Source organism: Daldinia caldariorum (genome assembly GCF_022478825.1).
Source record: "Daldinia caldariorum strain CBS 122874 unplaced genomic scaffold F4812scaffold_13, whole genome shotgun sequence".
Lineage (NCBI taxonomy): Eukaryota > Fungi > Ascomycota > Sordariomycetes > Xylariales > Hypoxylaceae > Daldinia > Daldinia caldariorum.
Window position 1 is genome coordinate 250,205 of NW_025953049.1, and position 24,999 is coordinate 275,203.

The window sequence follows — 24,999 nt, forward strand, 5'->3', positions numbered from 1 at the left end:
TAAGCTTTCGCGTCCGGGTGCGGCAAAGCTCACAGCCTCACCCCTGACTGTGTAATTAGGTATAGGTGCCTGATTCCTGGCAGATGTAACGGCATATTCCATACCCGGGAGTGTGGGCTGTTAATCGATTCGGATAATGCACGGGAATAGCGATTCCCTATTCCTACAGATTGGATCCTTCGAGGTGTTCAGGAGGGCCTGTCGGAGCTCATGTATTGCGCACCAGCTCTATGGAGTGCTTTACCATTTCTCATAATCTTGAAGCTGTTGCATCTTAACAAGCACTTGTCGCCAAAATGTTGAAGCCTCTTCTCACCTATCTCGTCGCGGAGTCTTTCGCGACAGCGACGCTGTTGGAGGATATTGGACTCGGAAACGTGCACTTCCGAAATCATCTTTTCGAGCCACGGGCGACGGCCGCCAACGTAACGTGCAGAACGAACTACACGACTAATCTTTGGAGCAGCTGCGCGCAAGTGCTTGAGGAATTCAATCTCACTCTAACCTTATTCCAGGAAATCAACCCTAGCATCGGACAGAGTTGCTCAAACTTCATACCGGGGACAGTATACTGCATTGCGCCCGGTAAGACCACTGCTCCTCGCACGTGCTTTAGCCCGAGCCTCGCTGATTGTCAGTAAGTGACGGGGACTGCGACGCCAATCTCGACGAATGGCATGTGTGGTGCGCAACAGAATTGGACCAGCACTTGTATCGGGAGCCAATGGGGCAATTGTTGTGGTGTTGGCGGGTAGTGAGTATCTTTGACTCATTATACGGTCACGAACTGAGCTTCATACTCATTTGGACCTGGATGTAGCTGCGGCACTGGAGAAGACTATTGCGGGCCGGGAAATTGCCAGGAGGGCACCGTGAGTACCCTAACCCGCGCTTTGTTAGTTCCTCCCGTGCTGAGTTCTCACAATACTACCTCAGTGTGATGGAGCACCGATTCCATATAGCACCAACGGATTATGTGGCTCCCAGAATGGCTGGGTTGACTGCCCAGCAAAGTTCGGAGTGTGCTGCAGTGAATACGGATAGTGAGTGTTCTCGAACCCTCCAGCATCTCCTGAGGGCGGTTGGATTGACCAGGCGTTTGTCTTAGCTGCGGGAACGGCACTGATTTTTGCGGTACTGGTTGCCAGAGTGGTGCTTGCCTCGTTTCGACAACGACCTCATCTACAGTGACCACACCGACCCCAAAGCCTGGCTCCGTCAGCAAAGACGGGACATGTGGTTACGGCGGTGGCCTTATCTGCAATGGTTCTACATTTGGCAACTGTTGTTCAGCAGCTGGCTACTGCGGCTCGGATAAGTACTCGTGTGAAGATATCTTGGGTTGGTAAGTCTTACTGCTCGGCGCATTAGACCCTGGTTATATTATTTTCTAATAAAACCTCTAGTCAGCCAGCATACGGAACTTGTAATGTCACGGGCTTCATGAATACGAAAGCGTGAAAAGGGTGCATTGGGTAGGTGCAAAATAGGATGTAATTATTCATATCAGGTACTTACAATGGATTTTTCGGGAGTGAGATAGCTTCCATTTGTTCATAGAGCAGCAGGCATTTAAGCTTAGCAACCAACGTTCACAAGTTACTGTCATAATTCAGCCTTTCTCAGAAAGCCCAAGACTCCCCTTTCCCAGCTTTCCGGTATACGAAATACGGCAGGACGGTTTTCCAACAAATCTCCCGACTCGCCGTGAAGTAACCTCATCCCCGTGTCACTTTCGTTCTTCCACAAAGCCGTTGAGATCTTGCTACTCTCAAACCACTGCGTCCTAGTCTGTACCGGGCAGTCTTGTTCGTGAAGTCCATGTTTCGTCATGAGGGCTGCTGGCAGTCTTGCCCCGTTTCCTACAGTTAGCCATGCATGCCTCTCAACTAAGCATGCTGCATTATCTCGAGTCGTAATCATATCATCGCCGCCTTCTTCTTCTGGCATACGAATGAAAAAGCTGTCGGCTCTCTTAAGGGGTGCGATGTCGTTCCACGGAAATGTGTAGCTCTTGTTTGCGAGAACATCGCGGCGCACAAAGGCCCCGTAGGAGTAACCCTCGTCATCTGAACCTGGCAGACAATCGTAAACCCAGAGCTTCTCGATGGCAGGTGCCTTTCCTAAGCCTGCTAAGGATACGAGACTCTCGACGATGGCATTTACGCTGGCAAGTGACACGTCGGGGTTGCATGGCTTGTCAAATCTCTCTACGTTGTTTCCCAATTTCGGAGATGCGAGTATAATGATACACTCACGAAGTTTTGGTAACTCCACAGCCGTGAAAATTGGCTCGCTCGCAGGTGAGTCCACACTACTCACATATCCGAAGCATTCCGAACATAAGCTAGGTAGAGCAAGACGCACAAACTGTAGGTTCGGTATCAAGCGGCGTATTGCAACACACAAATGCGACTCCGCATCTTCAGCGGACGCCTGATACGGCCCGTTCCGAATGACAAGCTCAAGGCCTAAGCATTTGTTTGGAACGTTATCCAGGATTTTGCTGATGGCGGTGTTCGAAACCCACAACCCGCGGGTCAGCTTTTTGGGCGTCGTTATCGAGAGGCTTTCTAGTTCTGACATTCGACTGATGCGAACCTGTAACCGCCCTAGACTCTGCCGCAGCTCTTCCATGGTAATTGCGGGATCTTCGGGGCCCGTCGCAGTCTGCACTTTAGTAACGCATATGGTAAGAGTTTGAACTGTCGCGTCTAGTGAAGGAGGCGTTGCAGTACTCCAGCTGGCGAGCTTTCGCGTACTGGTAAGGGTAACATGTTTATATAGTACTGCAGTCGCCAGGCGGTTCCAGCTCTTGCAGGTCTGGGCGCAAGCGGCGAGTGTTGCACTTGGTAAATTCTGATTAAAAACCAATAGTAACAGCTCGTTGGATAACCGCGAGATAACTTCTTGGTCACCATGTGGAGGCATTGTTCGTAATGTTGTTGGAGTTGAAGAGGGGAGTCTGGAACAAAGCAGCATGGGTGATTGCTGCTATTTAAGTCTTCTGGCACTTGCATGGCATATGCATAGACACCGGCAGGGCCGAAGGAAAGTACTTATGACCCCGTGCCAAGGCCAACAACTCGGGATGAAGTCCGGCGACTACAATATTTAATTACACCTTATAAATACCCAAAGTAACGTTATGCTTTTTGCTATAGTTTAGGTAAGTTAAAGAATTTGTAATATGCATGTTTTATACGTGTAACTAATCTATACATGTGAGCTAGAAGTACCCGCACAATAAGCTTCCTAATCCCACATCCCGAACGAACCCGAACCCGAATATATCCCGAGCAAGTTCGGGCACAATTCTCGATTCCGGGGTGTGTGTGGACACAAACTAACCTACTTAGACCCTAATAGAAGCCTGTCAAATCACGCAGAGCATAGAAACTTCGTGGCTATGTTTGGAATTGGAATATCATTCTAAAAACAGTCTTGGTGGCTCAGTTGGTCAGAGCGTTGGTCTCATACTTCTCCGTATGACTCGATTCGCAAAGAATTGGGATATCCAAAGGTCGTGAGTTCGAGCCTCACCCAGGACATTTAACCCTTAATTTTTGCTGATTTTATTTATTTATTTTGTTCCTTTAATTTAATTTTGTTATTTTCATGGTGTCTTTATGATGATGATAATGACCTCGGCCCAAAAAAAGTCTTCCCTAGTTGCGGTGTGCTTATGTAATTGCTTACTCATGCTGCAATGCATATGCGGAAGTTTTAGTTCGAACCTTAACTTTGTTTACTAGGTGCATCTTTGCTAATGCCATTTTCAACGTATGCCTGCATGTATACCTACGAGAGCAAGACATATTACCGATTCATTTATCGTGCGTCATATTGAAGAAATACGATAGTCTCATGTAACGTATAGGAATATCAACTGTAATAAGACGAAAACTATGGTCACTAACTTAGGTGGTCGCAAATCGAGTACTTTGCATTTTGCAAAACGCCGCGAAAAGATGGTGAGCTTGACTTATACCCTATAGAATACCCTACTAGATTTAAACCGTACTGTCTTGTCTAATTAGACCTGGTGGAACCATTGAGGAGATAGTAGAAAGTGTTGATTACAATCCGAAATACGTTGGTAAGGCGGTGATGTTCACAAGAGACTCGTTGCATTTTAATGGCGAACCCAAGTTTCGACTTAAAAAAAAAATCACTCTTCCACGAGAACCGATTACCAACCTAGAGTACATGATTTCCCATCCATTAGTCTATGACGAGAAACCGTTCCGGAGCGTACAACATATGCAGCAAAAAGTAATACAAATGCGGGTTTTTGCTCAGCCGTCACCATATACCCCCTTTCTACCACTTTTGTCACACATCCCCCCCTGACTGCCTTAGAACTCCTAGTTTCTTGTCTTCGATTGCTAGGCTAGCCTTTGCCGTAATTTGAGTCGTATGTAGTATTTGTTCGGACCGAGGTAACCCGTAAGACGAGGGCATATCAAGCGTATTTGGTGATAACTTGCCATCCCCCATCATCCTCGAGCTACCGCGTCGAATAGAAAGCCGTTACGGTGTTTACCGAGGCTCATTTAGCAGCTGACGTCGACGCTAGCCTTGGAGTTCATGAGAAGAGCCACGATGAGACCGTAGAGACCCAAGACTTCGGCGAAAATGAGGATAAGAATCATGCCGACGAAGAGCCTGGGTTGCTGAGCGGTTCCTCGTACACCTGCGTCACCAACGATACCGATAGCGAAACCAGCAGCCAGACCAGCAAGACCCACCGAAAGACCCGCACCTAGCTGAATGAACCCCGTATAAAGAGGGAGCACTTGATTCAACCCATCAGAGATCAAGACTGAGACGACGAGGCCGTAGATACCGATGATACCAGCCATAATGACGGGAACAATGTCTAGGAAAGTTAGTGTTATTAGATAAGATGAATTGATGGCTGGAGATGGCGCGTACTCTTCACAATGAGGTCGGGTCTCAAAACACCCATAGCCGCGATACCAACACCGGACTTGGCGGTTCCGTAGGAAGCACCTAAGCAGGTGAAGACGATAGCTGCTGTGCAACCCATGGCGCCGAAGAAGGGCTATCGGACGTTAGTTTTTCATACGGAATCGCATTCGTCTCGAAACTTAGGGAACAGAGGGATGCTGTTTTATGACGCGCGGGCCAAGGAAAGGTAAACTAACCGCGTAGACCGGGCTGTGGAAGAAACTGTTAGCATATTCAATTAAAGTAGATATAGGCTCGATAGTGATAGAAACGCTAATTCCTCAAGTTTGCGATGATGGCGATGGTAGAACATAGGTAGGGAGGCAATCATCAATTACGTACCAAGCTTCAGAGTAGGACATTGTGACGGTGGATGTGAATGTTTTCAAGAGAAAAAAAAACGAGAATAAAGAAAAATCGGAATGATAGACTTTTAAGGCGGATAGGTAAGAGTGATGGACTAAAACCGGTCGTTGATGGCGAAGCTTGCGAATTTGTAGTTGTGGTTGGGGTTGTGGTTGTTATGGAAGATTGCTAAGTTGGTCTAGTAATAAAAGGTAATGGAGTATTACGGGGAGAGGTGTTGCTTTACCTCGTTCCAGCTGTGCATTTGATTGGGGGTTTGATTTTGCAGCTCTAGGTCACCTGCAGGATCGATTATGTCAGCGGACTCCGGTAAAAGGTTTTGCCGAGAACTAAATTTCTTGGCATTTTGGAAGCTTGGACCTTACCTAAGGTAATCCAACATTTCTAGTATTTTTTTTTTCTTGAACCTTTTCTCTGCGATCTTCGACACTTTTGACTCGTCAACCTTCTACCCATTATTTCACATATTCCTCTTCAGGGCGAGCAACCGCAAGGAACCCTGCTCCGTCACAATGTCTGCTAACCAGGATCAAAGTGCCGGTAAGTTATATTGCGGCTATCTTTTTTTTATGGTGGATAATTGTACTGACTGATTTATCATTAGCATGGCCAGTTGCCGACGCTTCTCTCACCCAGGAGATTCTCGATCTAGTGCAGCAGGCCGGCCGTAAGTACACATCGCTTACCCTCGTCGAAATCCTTGCCTCTAATTGCGCTCCAATACAGATGCCCGCCAGCTTAAGAAAGGCGCGAACGAAGTGACCAAGTCGCTGTCCAGAGGTATTGCTGAGATCGTTATCCTGGCTGCCGATACCACGCCGCTTGCGATTCTTCTGCACCTTCCCTTGCTCTGCGAAGACAAGAACGTGATCTACTGCTACGTCCCTAGCAAGGTATGTTATATGTTGATAATTATCTTAACTATACCGCAAAGTACTAACAGCTGGGTTAGATTGCTCTTGGCAGAGCCTGTGGTGTGTCTCGAGCTGTGATTGCTGCTAGTATCCTTTCCAACGAGGCAAGCGACCTGTCTGGCCAGATCCGCAGCCTGAGGGATAAGATCGAGCGTCTCATGATTTAAGATACCCTTCCCCTCGAGCTAGGAAAGATTCGGTGTTATATGGGGGAAATATACCAGACTGAAAGCTAAACTTGTAGCTTGGAGAAAATAGATGCGGATAGAGAATATAATCTGCAACAGTATCCAACCAAGTTTCTTGATTCGTTATTTGCTATAAGGTCCAGGTCCAATATTTTTTCTTCTTTTTTTTTTACCCCATGCTTCACCACTACGGCGTGCCCCGGTATTGCCTGTGTTTTCAGTCCAGGCTATTAAGCTATTGGCACAACATAACCTTAATATACTTGTACCTGCGTACCTACCTAACCTAAGGTACCTATGTTACATGTATTGCTGCATCCGCGCGTCCTGGACCAACCAGATCTCAGAGCACTTAAGCCCCTCCACCGTGTGACGGCATCAGCAACCCCACCAAAATTAAATCATTTCAAGACATCATTGGTAAAAAGACCCTGAATATGACCATATCACTTTTTAAGCCCAATACAATTGTATTCATCCTGGTCAATTATATATATAGTAGAGTTCTTCTTTACCGGTTTGTAAATATTATGATCGAATGTCTAACTTAGGTACCAATAATGCCTAATTTAGCGCGGAAGCTGCTTATATGCGCAGCTGTTGATGGCCTCATAATCCAACCTCTTGCGACAAAAGGCCAACGAACTTCTGCGCCAGTCAAAATCAAGTATGGAGATGCTACGGTATCTTCGCTACCTCGCGATCAAACACCAGATACCACGAAACCCAACTCGTCCTTCGAGGCTTTTGGGGTTGTAGGTTCGTCTTGTCTCGAATAAACAACACCACTTATACAGACTCGTCCAAGTAGTTTCTAATTGGCCTTCTTTATAGGGCTCTTCACTGTCTCTCGCCTAAGCTACCTTATCACAATTACCGGTCGCCAGCAGGTCGCGCAGGTTCGCGGCTTTCCCGTCTACGTCGTGACAGACGTTGCGCTCACCCCGTGCACGAGTCGAAGCGAGGCCGAATCCGCCATCGCGAATACGGCAACGAAGCTACGAAGCGCATCAGGCGAAAAAGCTGTCGAAGATAGCGATTCGGAGAGCGAAGTAGACACCCGTTCGGTAACAGGCGGCGACGACGACGCAGAAGACCCAGGCGCTCTAAGCGATCGTGAAAGTATCGACGACAAAGACACGTCAGGAGCAGGCGGGGAAAAGAGTACCATAGCCCAGGATGTCATAAAGCGCCGTGGGACCTACGGGCGATTCGCCCAGCGCTGGTTCAGTCGTAAAGGCTGGATGATGGATCAGAAGCGAAACCTAGGGATGACTAGTGTCGAAACTGGCCAGGTCGGCGACCAAGCTGGCGACGAGAGTAACAAGGCGAAGATGGGCGATCCGGACAAGGAACTGAGCGATACCGTGTTACAGGAGAAGGTTGATCCGCCCCCGACGCCTTCAGCCGGCGAGAGTCTAATACCAAAACTACTGCGATTCTCACATATCTGGCTCGGGGCATCTAGGAGTTTTTTCTTCTCTTATGATTTCGACCTTACGAGAAGCCTTGCTAGTCACTCTACGACCTCAGCCGCAGAAAACCTTCCGCTCCACGAGGTAGCAGATCCCACATTCTTTTGGAACCGCAATCTACTTAAGCCGTTCCATGGGTATAGTGAAGAATCATTATTGTTGCCAGTAATTCAAGGGTTCGTAGGCCAGAGGAGGTTTGTCGTGGATCGTCATCCACCTCAAGTCGATTCCCAAGAAGATTCCATGGAAATGAATAATATTACACCTCCATTGGAATCCAATATTGAATTCCCCCCGCCAGAGAGAGCAGCCAGCGATCTGAGACCATCTGAGAAGGAGCTTGTTATGACCATTATTTCCAGGAGGTCTACTAGGCGAGCGGGACTGCGATATCTGCGGCGTGGTATAGACGACAACGGTTACGCTGCCAACTTTGTCGAGACAGAGCAAATACTCTCAACTCCGACGTGGAGTCCGTCATCCAAAATTCACTCATTCGTTCAGGTGCGAGGTAGCATACCGCTTTTCTTTACTCAATCGCCATATTCCCTTAAACCGATTCCGGTACTACAGCATTCTCCAGAGGCAAATTTCAGAGCGTTTACGAAGCACTTCGAACTTATGAGCAAGGCATATGGGTCTATACAATTAGTAAACTTAGTTGAGAAGCACGGCGTCGAAGCTATAATCGGTAAAGAATATGAGAAAGCAGTCAAAAAGCTCAATGAACAAGAGTCGAAAAACACCCCTCCCCTTGCTTTCGAGTGGTTCGACTTTCACTCTGCGTGTCGAGGAATGAAGTTTGAAAATGTCAGCTTACTTCTGGATACCTTGGGTAAAAAGATCGAAGAGACTGGCAGTACGGTAGAAAAGGACGGCCAAATAGAACGGAAGCAGAATGGCGTCTTGAGAACGAACTGTATGGACTGCCTCGACCGTACTAATGTCTGCCAAAGTTCCTTTGGCAAGTTTATGCTTGACCTCCAGCTGAAGGAAGAGGGCTTCGACATGTCGGTCCAGCCCGACCAGGAGAATTCGTGGTTTAATACCCTCTGGGCTGATAATGGAGACGCAATATCCAAACAATGTCAGTCGAACCCCCCAACTTACCAAGACGTTGAGGTCTTGTTACTTGTTAGCCTTATAGAAAAATTGGGAATTTGGTTTTTCTAACTTGAAAAACAGATGCATCTACTGCTGCGATGAAGGGCGACTACACCAGAACAAGAAAGAGGGATTATCGCGGAATGGTAAACGACCTTGGTTTATCATTAACAAGATTCTACAATGGGTAAGGAATATTTGCGTAAATAAGCTGATTATTACTTACACCACGCGTTAGAATGGTAAACGATTATTTCTCTCAAGCCGCCATCGACTTTTTCCTCGGTAACGTCTCCTCCATGGTCTTCGAAGAGTTTGAAGCCACCATGATGAGCAAGGACCCCGGGGTTTCAATGTCAAAGATGAGGGAGCAAGCTATCGAAACATCACAGAAGATTGCCATAGAAGATGATAAGGAAGATTTTATTGGCGGGTGGACTTTGCTGAGCCCTCATGTATCTGACACCCTGAAGTCGTTACCATTCGAAGAAGTGGTGCTTCTTCTGACCGACACGGCGCTGTACTTGTGCCGATTCGATTGGAAGCTTGACAAGGTATCCTCGTTTGAAAGAGTGGACTTGGCGCATATAGTCAACATCAAGATCGGCACGTACATAACGTCGGCTATCTCCCCGGCGGAAGCCGACGAGTCGAAGAACGTCGGTATCGTCGTGACTTACGAACCGGGCAAGTCCGACATCAAGCGGACCAACACGCGATCCCTATCTAGCATGTCGGGACAGTCTGACGAATCGTCAGGCAAGATGGCCGCGCTCAAGGACCCGGCCACAGCCCCCGCAGCCGTATCGGGCATTTTGAACCAGGGCATCCTCAACGCCATCACGGGCAAACCGCAGACACAGGCGCCGCGGAAGATCGCCTTGAAAGCGCTGCACTCGACGACGGCAGTGTCGGACGACGCGAAGGACGTCAAGGAGATGTCGGAGAGCGAGCAGATCAACCTCATCGCGACGGAGATCCAGCGGCTGGTCTTCTACAACCAGCCGGCTCTGGCTAGCTCCGGGGAGAGGCAGAGCATCATCGAGAGGGGCGATATCATCTCCCTCGCCGAGGCGAAGCGGAGCACGGGTATTCTAGAGCAGTTGGGTCATAGCATAAAGAAGCTGGTTTGGGCATGATGATAGATTGATAAAGCAAGGACCCCCTCCTTGGATAATAATAGTAATCGGTGGTGGTGGTGATGGTGACAGTGGTTAGGGGCACATATGTATATAGACCTGTGTAGCAGCCTTTAACGTCCGGCTTTTTCTTCTTCTTCATCATCATCAGTCGGAAGACCGGGGACAAGCCCGGTATAAGTGCATCTGGTAGCGCATATCTTGTAAATCCATAGGATACCGCAGCCCTTCGCCTAGACGGAACCATAGCGAGTCGTGCGATTGTAATTTCTCCCACCGGCACCCTTCGGCCGGCAGCTTGTCGGCCTGGAGCAGGGTGTGGTCCAGCAGCCACTGCATCGGGTACTTCTTGGCCTCCTTGCCCACCGCCGCCTCCGAGTAGCTGCCCGGGCTGTCGACCACGAGCAGCAGCGACCCGGCCGGCACAGCCGCGCTCAGGTTCCGCAGGAACGCCGTCGTCATGCGCATCCCGCCGCCGCCCCCCGTGGACGACGACGGCGACGACGACGCGTACAGCTCGTTCAGCGTAAACAGCAGCGTCACCAGCACCGGCCCCCGCCCCCGCCCCAGCAGCTCCCCCAGCCCCCGGCTATCCAGCCCCAGCACGTCCCGCCGCACGAACGTCGCGCGCAGCCGCTCCGCGGGCGCGACGAGCGCCGCGTTGGAGGCCCGCGCCGCGGCGCTCGCGTACTTGGACAGCGGGCGCGGCGCCGTGAGTCCCGCGCGCAGCTTCTCGATCGCCCCGCCCCACGGCCCCGTGTCCAGCAGCGTCAGGTCCCCGCTCACCGCGTCCCCCGCGCCCCGCAAGAACGCCCCGAGCGCGGCGATCTCCGCGGTGCCGCCGCCGATCGCGAGCATTTTCAGTTGTGTGGTAGTAGTAGGAGTAGGAGTAGTGGTAGTGGTGGTAGTAGTGGTGGTAGTGGTAGGGCTGTGGGGGGGAGACGCCTCTGGTTCTGGCTCGAGGGTGGGTGAGATGCGGCCGAGCTCAACCTCGTCGACTTCGTGTTCGGTGCTATTTCCGGCAGCAGTAATCGTTGTAGGAAGCAACAACGGCTCCAACTCCGCCCTGATCCCCCGCAGCACGGCGGCGTAGCACAGCGCGCGGGGCGGGCTCCATCTCGCGGCGTATACCTCGAGGAAGCGCTCGTTGCCGAAGGCGGCTTCGAAGTCCCGGTTGTACAGCGCCTGCTTGACCTTCTGCAGGACGGCGTCGAAGTCCTCGGCGCCGAGCACGGATCGGAATGTGTCGCTGAAGACGTCGAGGAGTCGTTGCTGCGATTTGAGGTCCTCTGCCGAGGTTGAGACGATGGGTGGAGGTCCTGCTGAGGAGGGCTCTGCTGCTGCTGCTGCTGCGCTTGGTTTCGAGGCGCGGGGGGTGAGTTTGGATGGTTTGGAGTTGGGGGGCTTTTTCACCATGGCTGTGATTTAGCTTTTATTTATTTTTTATGGTTATATTATCTCTGAGTTGTGTTTATCTAAGTGCTTATATTTGTATTTTGTGAGTTGAGGCTTAAGATAAGTCGTCTGGTTAAAATTTTCATAGTCACTCAAAAATTGCGAAATGGTGCAAATATGTTGATAACACGACCAATATCCAAAGTCAATTCATATCTTTACCTAACCTAAGGTATATATCTAACTTTCTTCATTTTTATCTACCATATTTCTATTATATGTGGTTTACTTATTAATTTTTTTCTTTTATTTTTCTTAATACTTTAGAAGTTCAACTTGAGCATATGTCATATTTTCATTTATATACTACGTGTATGTAAATCTTTGCCCCATTGTATTACGAATGACATACGGATCCGTATGTCTTTTCTTATTGTTACTAGACAGCTAGAGCCACTAATTTAGTGTCCATCAGAAGCTTCTCGGACCGAGTCGGTTTCAATTCGTTCACCATTCTGCCGTTCTGCTAACATAAAGAGCATTTTTGAGTCAGTAGGTTAGTTCGTCCGTTCAACCCGATCAATTTGAGATGACCAAGCAAGAAGATACCTCTAACATGTCTAAACCACGAGGCTAGCCGCCAAGTATAGGTATGATAAAGGAATGTCTTAGACCCTTGCCAGTGTCACGGGAAAAAGCGCATGTTCCGCGTTTCCGCGTGCGTGCCCTTGTCATTGGTACGTCAAAGAACTAAACCTCGAATAGTGTTGCTCCCTTTACTCACGTTGCTGAAATAGGCTTGCCAAGTGTGTTTTTTGCTGCTAATATAGCGCACCTTATTCGGGATATTTATTTACCATCGGGGTCTAGGACCGAGAACTTCAAGAACGGCTGACAAAGGCTGACGTGGATATGGAGGTGAAGGTAAAGTTAAATACCTCCTACAATATCCTAAGTCCGAAATGTCAGCGGGTATTTCAGTTAGTAGTTACACCTAAGGATGCCTTGTTCCCCGGTGGTTTACAAGGTAGATGGCAGTAATTATAATAGGTACCTGCCAATCCCGCGGGCAACAAGGTACTAGTCTTATATACAAGACACTACCTCTAACTGTGAGATAAAGAACCTTTTACCGGACCTATCAGACGATTTGAAAGGAAATTCGTCTTGCAGGGCTGTAGAGCGGCGTAGTAAGACTCTTGACATATATGTATTTCGGGAATTGTTATCTTATACAGATGGAATCGTACTGCGAACTTTTGATAATCTCGGAATATAAATCACCAAGGTAAAAAGTGACTTAAATAGTAAAAAGATGACGTAGTATATACCTATATGATTATGTATGTATTACTACATCGTTGATCTGGCATAGTGGCGAAGTACTTAGAGACTTGACTCTAATAAATTTGATTGCTTTCGCAAGAAAAAGAAAAGAAAGGAAAAAAAAAAATTAGTTGAGACGTTGTTGGAACTTCGGTGGAGAAATATATCTGGAGACCGAGATTATGTAGAGCTTGGCGGACCTATTGTGTTGAGGATTTTGATAAGGCGGAGAGGTGACGAAATATTAATGCCGCTGAGATCCAGTCTATAGAAAACTTCGCAACAATTTACTAGTAACTATCGGCTCCGATTCCCAAGCTCTTCCCAGCTCCGTGTCCACTCAGTCCACTTTCATTATGTACATAGAATAGAACCCCACCCCCACTTACCTTAGGTACACCGTACATGGCGTATTGCCTCGCATGTATGTACATACTATGTAGTACCTAATGCATTAGTATGCATAGGAGCTAGGTTATAAGCACAAAGCTGCTACCGACCAGATACATACGTCGTGTCAGGTCTTGCAGGGCCTTGTTCCCTCCACTAAGAGCTAAGAAGAAGACTAAGACCCATACAAGTGAGTGGCCAGTGACCCAGTAACCCAGTAACGCTGGAAGGGACCCCGTTGCCGGTTGTCCAGAAAGTCAAAAGCACTTTCGTCTTTAACCACCCGCAAATCTTCCCACCTTCTCTCTTTCTTCCTCCCTCAATCTTTTTCTCTCCTCTCATCGACTCTCTTTTATTACTAATTCCCAAGGCATCGACGTAAAAAACCGCAACCATGGGATATACCGAGAGAGATTGGCTCGCCATTAACACCATCCGTGTTCTTGCTGTAAGAATGACAACTTCTCTTCATATAACCCCGCCCCCGCTTTGCCCCTCCATCGTGAGCTCATTTTGAACTCTTCCTGAGCTCTCTTCTTGCAGACATCACGAGTTTTCCAAACAGTATAGAGCAAATTATATTGACAATTGTTTCCCTCTAGGCCGATGCCACCTTCGCATCTAACTCGGGCCACCCTGGCGCGCCCATGTAAGTAAAGAATATTCTATTTTAATTTATTATCATTGGCGTGAATTATCCAGAGGAAGCTGTTCCCTTGTACTGACCACTGACCGATATTAGGGGTATGGCGCCGGCTGCCCACGTCCTATTTAACAAGTTCATGAAGTTCAACCCCAAGAACCCCAAGTGGTTGAACCGTGATCGATTCGTCCTCTCGTAAGTGGAATTATCCTATGATTATTTGTTTTCTATAATTAACCACGAGGATATAGCAACGGCCACGCATGCATGCTCCACTATGCTCTCCTTCACCTTTTTGGATATGACGTGTCCATGGACGATATCAAGAACTTCCGAGTAAGTTGAATCGTGATAAATCAGGCTAAGTTAGTTCAATGCTTACGAGATACAGAAAGTTGACAGCATCACTCCCGGACATCCCGAGGCGCATCACACCCCGGGTATCGAGGTCACCACTGGTCCTCTAGGCCAGGGTATCTCCAACGCTGTTGGTCTTGCTATTGCTCAGGCCCAGACAGCCGCTACTTTCAACAAAGATGGCTTCCCTCTTGTCGACAATTACACCTACTGCTTCCTGGGCGATGGTTGCTTGATGGAGGGTGTCTCTGCCGAGGCTAGCTCTTTGGCTGGTCACTTGCAACTAGGCAACTTGATTGCTATCTACGACGACAACCAGATTACCATCGACGGTGACACCGCCTGTGCCTTCACCGAAGATGTTGTTAAGCGATACGAATCGTACGGCTGGCACGTCGAGGTTGTCCTTGACGGTGACAACAACCTTGACGAGATTGAGAAGGCTATCCAAAAGTGCAAGGACGTCAAGGACAAGCCTTCATTGATCAAGCTCAAGACTACCATCGGTTACGGTTCTAAGCAGCAGGGTACCCACGGAGTTCACGGCTCCCCGCTGAAGGCTGACGACATCAAGCAGCTCAAGGAGAAGTTTGGCTTCAACCCTGAACAGTCCTTCATCGTACCCCAGGAAGTGTATGAAGATTATGGCAAGAAGGCTGCCGAGGGTGCCGCTCTTGAAGAGGAGTGGAACAAGCTGTTCGCTAGCTACGCTAACAAGTACCCTGCCGAGTATGCCGACCTCGCCCGTCGTCTAAAGGGCGACCTTCCCGAAGGCTGGGAGAAGAACCTCCCCGTATATACCCCGCAGGACGCCGCCCAGGCATCCCGAAAGCTTTCCGAAATTGTTCTTTCCAAGATCGAAGCTGCTATTCCCGAGCTCATTGGTGGTTCCGCCGATTTGACGGGATCCAACCTGACACGATGGAAGGATGCTGTTGACTTCCAGCCGCCCTCAACTGGGTTGGGTAATTACGCTGGCCGATACATCCGATATGGTGTCCGTGAGCACGGTATGGGTGCTATCATGAACGGTCTCGCCGCCTATGGCACCCTCATCCCCTACGGAGGTACTTTCTTAAACTTTGTCTCATACGCCGCCGGTGCTGTGCGTCTATCTTCGTTATCGCGGTTCCGAACGATCTGGGTCGCCACCCACGACTCTATTGGTCTTGGTGAGGATGGTCCTACTCACCAGCCGATCGAGACCCTCGCCCACTTCCGCGCCCTGCCCAACATGATGGTCTGGCGACCGGCAGACGGTAACGAGACAAGCAGTGCTTACTACATTGCCTTGATTTCCAAGCACACTCCTAGCATTATCGCTCTATCGCGACAGAACCTACCCCAACTCGAGGGCTCAAGCATCGAGAAGGCGAACAAGGGTGGCTACGTCCTACACGACGTTGAGGGTGCCGATATCACCCTGGTTTCGACCGGGTCCGAAGTCTGCATCTGCGTTGACGCCGTTAAGTACCTCCAGGAGAAGCACGGCCTCAAGGCACGTGTCGTTTCCATTCCTTGCTTCGAGCTCTTCGACTTGCAGTCCAAGGAATACAGACTGAGCGTTCTCCCTGACGGTATCCCGTCCCTATCCGTAGAAGTCATGAGCACAATGGGTTGGGAGAGATATACCCACGAGCAGTTCGGCCTCAACCGATTCGGTGCTTCCGGCGCCTACAAGGACATCTACAAGGCAAGTTTTCCCAACATCTCTCCATCTTGATTGCATACTAACAAAGAGAACAGAAGTTCGAGTTCACCCCTGAAGGTATAGCCAAGAGGGCTATTGCTACTGTCGAGTTCTGGAAGGGCGTTCCCAACATCCGCTCTCCGATCAACCGCGCATTCCAGCAGCTCATTTAAGAAAAGAAAAAAGTTTAGACTAGGTAGCGATGTTGTTAAGTCTTGGTACGGTTATGTTAGCTGGCGCAATAAACCAGACGGTGTTCGCGGACAATATAGACCTGCGAGCCGAAATAATCCAATATCACGAGAAATGCGACGAAATTAAATATAAGTACCCTTCAGGCTATATGTAGCTAAATAGTAGCTAAATACAAATTGGCCTATTCATGAATCTCGGGTTTCTTGGTACGCTGTGTGATATAGAGAAATAACGACCGCCTTAAGACGGCGTATTCTTGCGATGTGATCCAACTTGACGGATGTTATTCTTATGTCATTGCTCTTCTGATATCTGAGTACCTAGGTACATACCTATTTAACAATATGCCCACTGAAAATGGGCTATGAGGCATATCTCCTCCTGGATTGGTTTTAAAATAACAACCTTGCAGCCCAGAGTGAAGTCATGTGCAAACTAGATGGCTCATGCAAATCTCCCAGTAAGCAGTCTAACAGCCTATAGGTGGCCATCCCAAAAGGCGTTTCCTTCGACCTGCTCTAAGCTGGCGGCGATTTGTAGCAAGCCGCAACGTAACGGGAGGCTGTCCTTTTCCTTCTGCCTCTCTCTCTCTCTCGTTTGGGCTCGTCCAAGCTATGTAAGCTGATTGGTCGGCGCATATCTCTTTGTCTCTCTTTTCTCCTCCCTTCTTCTTCTTCTTCGTCTATGTCTGGCTTGTGATTTAGGTCGCTTGGTTCTTTATTCTATTGCAATGTCCTTCACTCCTCAATCCCCTCACTCCCCAGCCCCAGCCCCAGCTCCAGCCCCGGCCCCGGCCCCTCCATCGTCCTGAATCTCGGCCCACTGCGTCTGTATCGCGCGACCCACGCGCTCGAGCCTGGCGGCCGCGCGGCGGGCGTCGCGTGCTTCGTCCGCGGAGGGGGCGACGACGACGCTGATCAGCATGGGCGGAGCGTTAGCGCCGGCGGCGCCGTCTTCGAGCGCGGATTCGGGGGAGGCGTCGATGGCGTCGGAGGGGGAGAGTTGCAGTTGTTGGAGGCGGTGCTCGAGCGCGCTGCTGTTGTCGGGGGTGGCATCTGGGTCGTCGCCGTTTGGATGCTGATGTTGATTTTGGTGTTCGAGATCGGTCTCGGCAGCGGTACTGGTGGCGGTGGCGGTGTTGGTGAAAGTGGTAGTAGACGTGGTGGAGAGCGGGCTGCCGGTGGTGGTATCTGCGCGCAGGAAGGATTGCAGCAGGACGGGGCCGGAGTCGGCGTGCTCGACCACGACGCGCAGGGGGACGCCGAGGCCCAGGCGCGAGGCGGATTCGTGGGCGCTGAGGGCGGCGTGGGAGAGCGCTGTGAGGGCTTCGAGATGGGATGGAGGGGGAGGAGAGGAAGAGGAAGAGGAGGAAGGAGAGGGAGAGGGAGAGGGAGAGGAGAAAGAGGGAGATTGGGAGGAGGTGATGAGGGGAGTGAGGGCGCGGTCGGTAAGATGGAGGGAGAGATGAGGGTATTGGGAGGGGAGGTTGGCCATTGTGTTTGTTTCTTCTTCTCTCTCTCTTTTTTTGTATCTCCCAGTTTTCTTGTGTGAGGTTAAAGTATAGATCTTAAATAGGAGGTGGTTTTTGCAAGAGATAGTTCCAATTAGCGAAGTTGGAATAAGGTAGAAGCTTAGGTAGTAGATGCTGTTGTTTGGGTCGAGATTTGGGAAAGGTCGAATACGTAAGGAAGTAGAGTAGTCCCTAATGTTGTATTTTAGTTAGCCATCTTCAATGTTCAGAAGGGACAAAAAACGGGGGTTTGGTGGGGTGCCCCTGCCGTTTGTTTCTACCGTAGCTCCGTAGTAGTAACTCCCAATTAAGTTTCCATAGGCCAGATAGGCTATCATTGCAGGTAGGTACAATGCATCAAAGCGCGTGCGATGACGCACTTAGTCTAGAAGAGACATTCCATTGGTCAGATGACGATTTTAAGGTACCTGGTAGATAATAAGTGGATCCCCGCCACAACCGCCAAAACGTATGGTTCCAATATCATCAAGTGACCTAGAAGCTACACCTATCGTTTCCTACATACAACATACTACATACATAATAAGAAGCGTTGTGTTACAGCCTTATAATCTGTCCCTTTTTTCTTTTCTCTTTTCTCCTTTTGGATAACGACGCAGTTAATCCCTTCTCACCTCTCCTAAACACCGAGTATTTCTCTTCTTTTCTCGTTTAAGATGTCGCAGAGGTCTTAGGAAAGTCGCGCGGGACTAAAGAGGAAGAAGAGGTCTGCCGTCGTCGAATATCAAGCTATGACTGGCGACAACGTTACTAGTAATAATACCGGTGCTGATGGAGCTGCAAGACCACCGCAACCTACTAGACCACCGGCAAGGAGTGTAAGCCAAAGAAAGAAAAAACCCTATTAATTATTATTATGACAACTGACCGATTGTTTTTATCTTCTTGATTTTCTTGTCCTTTTTCTTCTTCTTATTTCCGTTTCTTTATTCTTCCTCGCGTCACCAGATCATGTGGAAGCTTAGCAGCTTCAAGTCTCCGCTTGCGACTCTGAATTCCAGCACATCCCTATCTTCGAGAACGGTACAAGATTTATAAACTAACGTGATGCCCCTTCGACGACAGAAATTACGAAATGGCACTTGGATTGTTCCCGGCACCGGCGAACGAACTCGCCGCCAGTTCTCTTTGAGATATCCGCACCTCGACGGCGCTGACGACGATGAGGGCATCCGCCCCCTCGCTGAGGGTAACACGGTGAAGGACAAGGTTCGGAATTTGTGGCACAATACTCGGGTAGCGTCTGGAAATATATGGGAATGGTTGAAATCACCCACGGGGAGAGGCACGATAAAATGCTCTATCGCATATCTGCTGGCTAGCATGGGAACCTTCTGGCCCCCTGCCGGTAGGTTTCTTGGGTCACTAGATGGGAAGCATATCGTCGCCACCATTACTGTGTATTTTCACCCCGCCAGGTCGACAGGCTCCCAGATGGAAGCTGTTGCTATTGCTGTCGTTGCTGTGTGTTACGCCGTGTGCATTGGAACTTTGTCCATGGCCACCTCGGTACTCTTTGGGTCCGTCTTGGACATGGTTGAGCTATCCTATTTCTTGGTTCTCACTATATTCATCGGAGGCGGCTTGGGCTTCGTCGGATGGGCCAAGCAGAAGCTCAACCACCCGCTGGTGAGCGTTGGTGCCAGTATAGCATCCATTGGTATCATCACTATCGTAACCAAAGAGAACGCAGTTCACACAGGCGTCTTCACCAACCAAAAGATTATCCAGACGCTGAAGATGTTACTTATGGCTACTGCGATATCAACGCTAGTCAATCTGATCTTATGGCCGGTTTCTGCAAGGTTAGCATTACGAAAATCTATGCGGAACGCGTCCACGTCGCTCGGCGATATGTTATCCATGATAGCAAGTGGGTTCCTTAGTGGCGTTGAAGAGGACTTCACTTCAACCGCCTTTACAAAAGCTTCGAGTAAATACTCTTCAACTTTGTCGCAGATGAACAAGAACGCTCGGGAGTCCAAGTATGAATACTACATCATAGGACAGGAGCAGATATATAGGCAAGACAAGGCCGTGGTAAAATCAATGGAGAGCTTAGCCCAGTCGCTTGGTGGTCTGAGAAGTGCGGCTAATACCCAATTCGAACTTCTGAAGGAAGTTTCTTTCGGGCCCAGATCTTCACAATCGGCTAGCTCTCCGTTTTCTCCATCTATAAACCCATTTTCGCCTACGTTTACAAGGTCTCCGTCGATAGTGTTAAAGAGCAGAGGTAATCGATTCAATGCTCTCGGCTCTATTGATGAGACACCTAACGAGAGAAGCGACAGGGAAGAGGATGTAGCGCCAACGCAAGATTCTTCCTGCTCTTTGTCTGCGTCTGCTTCGTCGCTCAGGACCCCTTCTGATATTTTTGAATTATTCATCGCTCGTCTCGGCCCGTCGATGAAATCTTTAGTCCATACGATGGCTGAGATGCTTAGAGAACCGCTATTCGGAGCTCCAGGAGCGCCGATCAACATTAACGAGCAGTTCAAGCAAAGCCTTGCCGATGCGATATCTCTGTATAACCAGGCGAGAGGAAATGCGCTAGAAGAAATCTATAAGACGATCGAACTAGGCAGGACCAGATCTGAGTCCATCCAAGCAGATTTCGAAGAGGTAGCTGCAGCTTGTGGACATTTCTCATTCAGTCTGCTTAGTTTTGCAGACGAGATGCAGATATACCTAGATACTGTAGACGACTTACGGCATGTCAGTGAGCACAGTAAGCGGACATGGGACTGGATGAAGTTCTGGAAGCACATTAATTTCAGACGGCAGACAACGAAAGGGGACCCAGAACGACAGTCCTTCCTCCAACCGGTCAAGAGGCTTAGGCAGTCGAAACTTCCTCAAGGCATCCCCGATTCCTTGAAGCGACGCGGCACTTTTAGCTGGGATGCAGCACCGCAGGGTGAAGGCATACGGGACCTTTTTATTCGAACAATATCTCGAAATTTGTGGAGATTTTTCAGGTTTCTTGGAAGGAGTGATAGTAAGTTACAATTCGTCGACGTACCCCTAATTAATATATCCCTGAAAGCCACATGTTAACGTTTTGGTATAGTTCGTTTTGGCATCAAGGTTGGTATTGGTGCAGCTCTCTACGCTATGTTCGCCTTCATCCCCCAAACGCGGCCGCTATACGCGCACTGGCGAGGCGAATGGGGTCTCCTGTCGTTTATGATTGTGTGCTCGATGACTGTGGGCGCGTCTAACGCTACTGGCTGGTCTCGTTTCATAGGTACCCTTATGGGTGCTACCTTTGTGTTAGCCAACTGGTGGATATCGGATGGTAACGCTATCGCGCTCGCTTTCTTAGGCTGGGTCGTCTCCTTTGGTGCGTTTTATATTATGATCGATCGCGGTAATGCGGCATTTGGTCGCTTCATATTGCTAAGCTACAATGTGTCCTCATTATACGCGTATTCGCTCACCCAGAATGTCGATGATGATGACGACGACGAAGGTGGCGTACACCCCATCATCAGTTCTATCGCCTTTCACAGAGTTGTCGCTGTCTCTGCCGGCATTCTCTGGGGTCTCATTGTTTGTCGTCTGATCTGGCCCACGTCCGCCCGTCGAAAGTTTAAGGAGGGTCTGGCGGTTCTCTATCTCCAGATGGGGCTCGTCTGGAAACGAGGTCCGCTCGCCGTCCTTCTTCGCAATGATACTGCAGCTACGAGCTACATGAAGATAGGTGAACAAGCCGCAATGCAACGTTACGCATCACAACTACAGACGCTTCGCATCGCCGCGAATAATGAGTATGAGCTCCGCGGGCCATTCCCGTTCGAGGCGTATGGGCGCATCATGGCCTCGACGCAGCGAGCACTGGATGCGTTCCACGCTATGAGTTTGGTTACGCAGAAGCACGGCCGTCTCAGCGACGGCGAGAAAGCATTGCTGTACTATACGGCAGAGGAGCGAGATCAGCTGTGCTCGCGTATATGCCACGTGTTTCAGGTGCTCGCGTCGAGCATCATGCTCGAATACCCCCTGACGGACGTCATCCCAAGCGTCATGGTCATCCGGGATAAACTACTAGGCAAGATCTTCCGATTCCGGAAAGAGCACATCAATCTCGAAGCAGCGGCGGAGGACGGAGGTAAAGCCTCACCCGCCACCGGGGAGAACGGAGGAGACACAACGGACGAAAATGGCAAAAAGGACGGTCTTCGGACTAGGATCCCGACGCGGGACGAAGTCATGGTGGAGGAGCCGGACTACGCGCTCTTGTACGCGTACGCCCTGGTTACCGGCCAGCTGGCGAAAGAGCTCGAGGTCGTGGAGAAGGAAATCAAGGACTTGTTCGGACGGTTCGACGAGGACGTGCTGTTGTTGCAATAGCGAGCCGGTTTGGTTCGGTCTTTTTTTTTATGCCTACCTAGGGACGGCTAGTGTGCGTGCGCAAGTAAAGAAACTTTTGGACTCTCGGCAACTTGGCTGGGTTTTGTTCGAATTTCTCTCAATTCCCAAGAGGTATGTATAGTATAGATTAAGTACCTACCTACCTACCCAGGTACCTAAGGTTATATAATATAGGGTTAGGTATATATACCTAATGTTACGAAGCATCAATATCAGATTCGAGGAGCTAGGGAAATGTAGTCGGTCTCTGGTTTTTTTAAGGGTCTATTTGTTAGGGGGGGAAAGGAGGCGGGGCGGGGGAAGGAAGAATGAGAACAAGAACAAGAATGAGTATATGTTGAAAGCATGGCGTTAAGGATTCGGTAATAGTAATTTACCTTATTTATTCACGTTGGGTAATGGCAAATATTCATTTATAGTTTGTTTATGAATTATTAGTTCATAATTGTCACCCTCTTTGTGTCTTTTCTCATCTTTATATGTATTTTGCTATATTTTTATTTTTTTCGCTCCATTCATTCTACGTAGACTCGGGTGTATTCCACCAAGATACCGTAATGAGGACCTTGCTGGCTGGTCTCTGATGAAGTATATAGACCTCTGGTTTTCTCCATCCCGAGCAATATATTATATGCTATAGTACCTCCTACATAAACGAGAAATGTCAACGCATTGACTTTCCTTCCTAGATCTACTACCTCCCCCCCTTCCCCCCTTCCCCCCTTCCCCCTATCCCCCTATCCCCCTTTCCTTCTTTCCTCTTCTTCCCTGTTTTCATTTCACAATCGAATAAAACAGAAACGCAACATGAACTAGCAACAAGAACCTCACAAAAAAAAGTACGCCTCAAGCCATTCGTTGTCTTTCGAATCATTCATGTTGATACTTGCTTGCTATGTACCGAACCTCGCCGTGTCGCCCCCGCCTCCCTCCGGAACTCCATGGCTCTAGAACAAGAAGAAAATGCCTAGCCAAAAGAAAACCACAAAACACGATGCTTGCTTCGCCTAACCATCTAGCGCTATATACTACAAGACCAACCAACTATAACCCTCCCCCTTTCTTCCCAATCTTCAGTGATTCAAAGAAAAAGGGGTCGGGGTTTTAGTTTAGTTTCGTTTAGTCCAGGTTCAGGTTCAGGTTCTACTCGTCGTACCCGTCCTTAGCACCGATAACCCCTTCGCCGACCTGGCTCCTCCTCCTGCGGCCCACGACCTCGCGGAGCCACTCGCTCAAGGTGAAGCCCCAATTGCAGGCGACGAGGACGCCCGAGAGGATGTTGATGATCTTGATGGCGAAGGCGACGAGGCCGGCGCGGCGCTCCTCGACGTGCAGGAGGATGGGCTCGATGTCGTACTTGAAGAAGAGCCCCGGGACCATGCGCTCGCCGACCTCCTTGCTCTGCTCCGTCACCGCGTACTGGTTCGTGAAGATGGTGTGCTCGGCCGACGCCGAGGACCCGGCGCCCCGCTGCACGCTGTAGATCGTGGGGACTACCGACATGAAGTACTGGAACTTGTAGAAGTGCGACTCGGCGATGTTGATGGTCCGGTCGAGGGGGTTTACGAGGGACGGGTAGTACGGCCCGAACGAGAGCTCTGATATGACGTGCGAGAAGTTGAACGCTGCAGGCATAATAAAATGTTAAATCATTAGTTAGTCCTTTGCTCGCTTGTTCTCCTTGTACGAAGAATCAGAATCAGAATCAGGAGAATTAAAAAACGTACCGCTGTGATCCAAATGCGCCGGCATCGCAGCATCCGTATACCCGTGGCCTCTAGCGGTGATATGGAAATCGCCCTGGACCTTATTCAGATCCAGGCTGCCGAAGATGCGACAGGCGTTGTTCTCGGCGCCCCACAGCCTCGGGGTCTTGGCCCAGCGGGCCTTCTTGCGGCCCATGGAGACGATATCGTGGACGTGCTCCTCGCCGAACCCTTCCTCGTGCCAGCCGGCGCCCGTGACGGCGCGCCCGTGGCTGTCCCGGCCGAGCTTGTGGATACCCTTGGCGTCGACCCAGTGGCCCCAGTGGGTGCCGTCCTCGCGCAGACGGGTGCCCGCGCGGATGAGGTCGCCCGAGGCGTCCTGGACGTTGACGTGCAGGTCCTTGCACTGCATCTTGACCACGATGTCCAGGTTGATCTGCATGCTGTGGCTAACGCCCTTCTCGACCGCGAACGTGTGCGTCTCCTCCCCGCGCCACCACCGCGCGGCCTCCGACCACAGCAGCACGCACGACACCACGTACATCACGACCGTCCACTTCCCGCCGCCCGACGTTCGCGTCACATATTGGGGTTTCGCTTTCGCTGTTGAGGGGGGGTTTGCGAAAAATGCCCGCTGGGTTAGCTAAAGTTGTTTCGCAAGACGGTGGGAGAGGGAGAGGGGGAGGGAGAGGGGAGGTTTACGAAAAGCGTCAAAGGCGCGCACGAAGCTGCCAGGTTCGGGTTCGTCATCGTAGTGGTGACTTTTCTCGTTATAGCCGTTCATAGCGAAAAAGCTATAATTCTTCTTCTTCTTCTTATTGTTATTATCCGTCCAGCACTCCAACACTCCAACAACTTCTCCAGCGCAACACTTGCTGCAGCAGGCTCTTCGAGACTTGGTCTAGCCGGCAACGGCGCTAGCACGGCATCTGTTTCGATTGGAATTGAATTGGAATATAATGTGGGAGGTTTTGTTCTATTCGAATTGGTTGTATGGGTGTCGAATTGGGAACCAGAGAAAGTTGTAATGGTTCGTATGGACGAAAATGTAAGTGTAGGTTATAAGTTAGATGTTTTACTTGGAGCAGCTCTTTAGAGGTTCTCTTTAGAGGACAACTTGCACCAAAAGGAATTCACTTTTTTAGGGAACCGTCGCCTGTAACTTACCCCTGTCACCCCTGTCACCCCTGTCAGCGATCCGATATTAGTGGGGTCTTGGCTTGTATGTGGAG

The 24,999-nt window shown here is 49.7% G+C and overlaps 9 protein-coding genes and 1 non-coding gene across 10 annotated transcripts; 5 read left to right on the top strand and 5 right to left on the bottom strand.

The window, feature by feature from the left end:
- Nucleotides 1-31: 31 nt before the first annotated feature.
- Nucleotides 32-1,533, top strand: F4812DRAFT_91131 (uncharacterized protein). The gene is made up of 6 exons (XM_047939533.1): nt 32-585; nt 643-754; nt 821-872; nt 937-1,043; nt 1,109-1,345; nt 1,407-1,533. The coding sequence occupies exons 1-6, from the start codon at nt 297-299 to the stop codon at nt 1,459-1,461; spliced, it is 852 nt and encodes a 283-aa protein (XP_047788283.1). The 5' UTR covers nt 32-296; the 3' UTR covers nt 1,462-1,533.
- F4812DRAFT_91139 (uncharacterized protein) lies at nt 1,293-3,183 on the bottom strand. The gene is made up of 2 exons (XM_047939534.1): nt 1,519-3,183; nt 1,293-1,390 (listed from the first exon to the last, which is right to left on the bottom strand). Exon 1 carries the CDS (start codon nt 2,980-2,982, stop codon nt 1,606-1,608), a length of 1,377 nt encoding a protein of 458 aa, XP_047788284.1. The 5' UTR covers nt 2,983-3,183; the 3' UTR covers nt 1,293-1,390; nt 1,519-1,605.
- A 258-nt stretch (nt 3,184-3,441) lies between these two features.
- On the top strand, nt 3,442-3,551 carry F4812DRAFT_t111. The gene has a single exon. It is a non-coding gene; the product is annotated as a tRNA-Met (tRNA).
- Nucleotides 3,552-4,556: 1,005 nt separating this feature from the next.
- F4812DRAFT_460949 (vacuolar ATP synthase 16 kDa proteolipid subunit) lies at nt 4,557-5,336 on the bottom strand (the record flags this gene model as incomplete). Its single annotated transcript, XM_047937786.1, has 4 exons — nt 4,557-4,882; nt 4,939-5,068; nt 5,172-5,184; nt 5,317-5,336. The coding sequence occupies 4 exons, from the start codon at nt 5,334-5,336 to the stop codon at nt 4,557-4,559; spliced, it is 489 nt and encodes a 162-aa protein (XP_047788285.1).
- Nucleotides 5,337-6,851: 1,515 nt separating this feature from the next.
- On the top strand, nt 6,852-10,714 carry F4812DRAFT_435337 (SacI homology domain-containing protein). Its single transcript, XM_047934755.1, has 4 exons — nt 6,852-7,201; nt 7,277-9,004; nt 9,103-9,208; nt 9,260-10,714. Exons 1-4 carry the CDS (start codon nt 7,003-7,005, stop codon nt 10,158-10,160), a joined length of 2,934 nt encoding a protein of 977 aa, XP_047788286.1. The 5' UTR covers nt 6,852-7,002; the 3' UTR covers nt 10,161-10,714.
- Nucleotides 9,858-11,763, bottom strand: F4812DRAFT_465886 (uncharacterized protein). Its single transcript, XM_047938500.1, has one exon. The coding sequence runs from the start codon at nt 11,574-11,576 to the stop codon at nt 10,308-10,310; it is 1,269 nt and encodes a 422-aa protein (XP_047788287.1). The 5' UTR covers nt 11,577-11,763; the 3' UTR covers nt 9,858-10,307.
- A 1,902-nt stretch (nt 11,764-13,665) lies between these two features.
- On the top strand, nt 13,666-16,134 carry F4812DRAFT_451987 (transketolase; the record flags this gene model as incomplete). The annotated part of the gene is made up of 6 exons (XM_047936283.1): nt 13,666-13,719; nt 13,874-13,920; nt 14,014-14,109; nt 14,166-14,250; nt 14,306-15,964; nt 16,018-16,134. 6 exons carry the CDS (start codon nt 13,666-13,668, stop codon nt 16,132-16,134), a joined length of 2,058 nt encoding a protein of 685 aa, XP_047788288.1.
- Nucleotides 16,135-16,451: 317 nt separating this feature from the next.
- Nucleotides 16,452-17,767, bottom strand: F4812DRAFT_91457 (uncharacterized protein). Its single transcript, XM_047939536.1, has one exon. It carries the CDS (start codon nt 17,648-17,650, stop codon nt 16,910-16,912), a length of 741 nt encoding a protein of 246 aa, XP_047788289.1. The 5' UTR covers nt 17,651-17,767; the 3' UTR covers nt 16,452-16,909.
- Nucleotides 17,768-18,506: 739 nt separating this feature from the next.
- F4812DRAFT_91494 (Fusaric acid resistance protein-like-domain-containing protein) lies at nt 18,507-22,147 on the top strand. Its single transcript, XM_047939537.1, has 2 exons — nt 18,507-20,685; nt 20,758-22,147. The coding sequence occupies exons 1-2, from the start codon at nt 18,735-18,737 to the stop codon at nt 22,038-22,040; spliced, it is 3,234 nt and encodes a 1,077-aa protein (XP_047788290.1). The 5' UTR covers nt 18,507-18,734; the 3' UTR covers nt 22,041-22,147.
- A 648-nt stretch (nt 22,148-22,795) lies between these two features.
- F4812DRAFT_435353 (DUF1692-domain-containing protein) lies at nt 22,796-24,876 on the bottom strand. Its single transcript, XM_047934756.1, has 3 exons — nt 24,470-24,876; nt 23,789-24,370; nt 22,796-23,686 (listed from the first exon to the last, which is right to left on the bottom strand). The coding sequence occupies exons 1-3, from the start codon at nt 24,549-24,551 to the stop codon at nt 23,205-23,207; spliced, it is 1,146 nt and encodes a 381-aa protein (XP_047788291.1). The 5' UTR covers nt 24,552-24,876; the 3' UTR covers nt 22,796-23,204.
- Nucleotides 24,877-24,999: the final 123 nt, after the last annotated feature.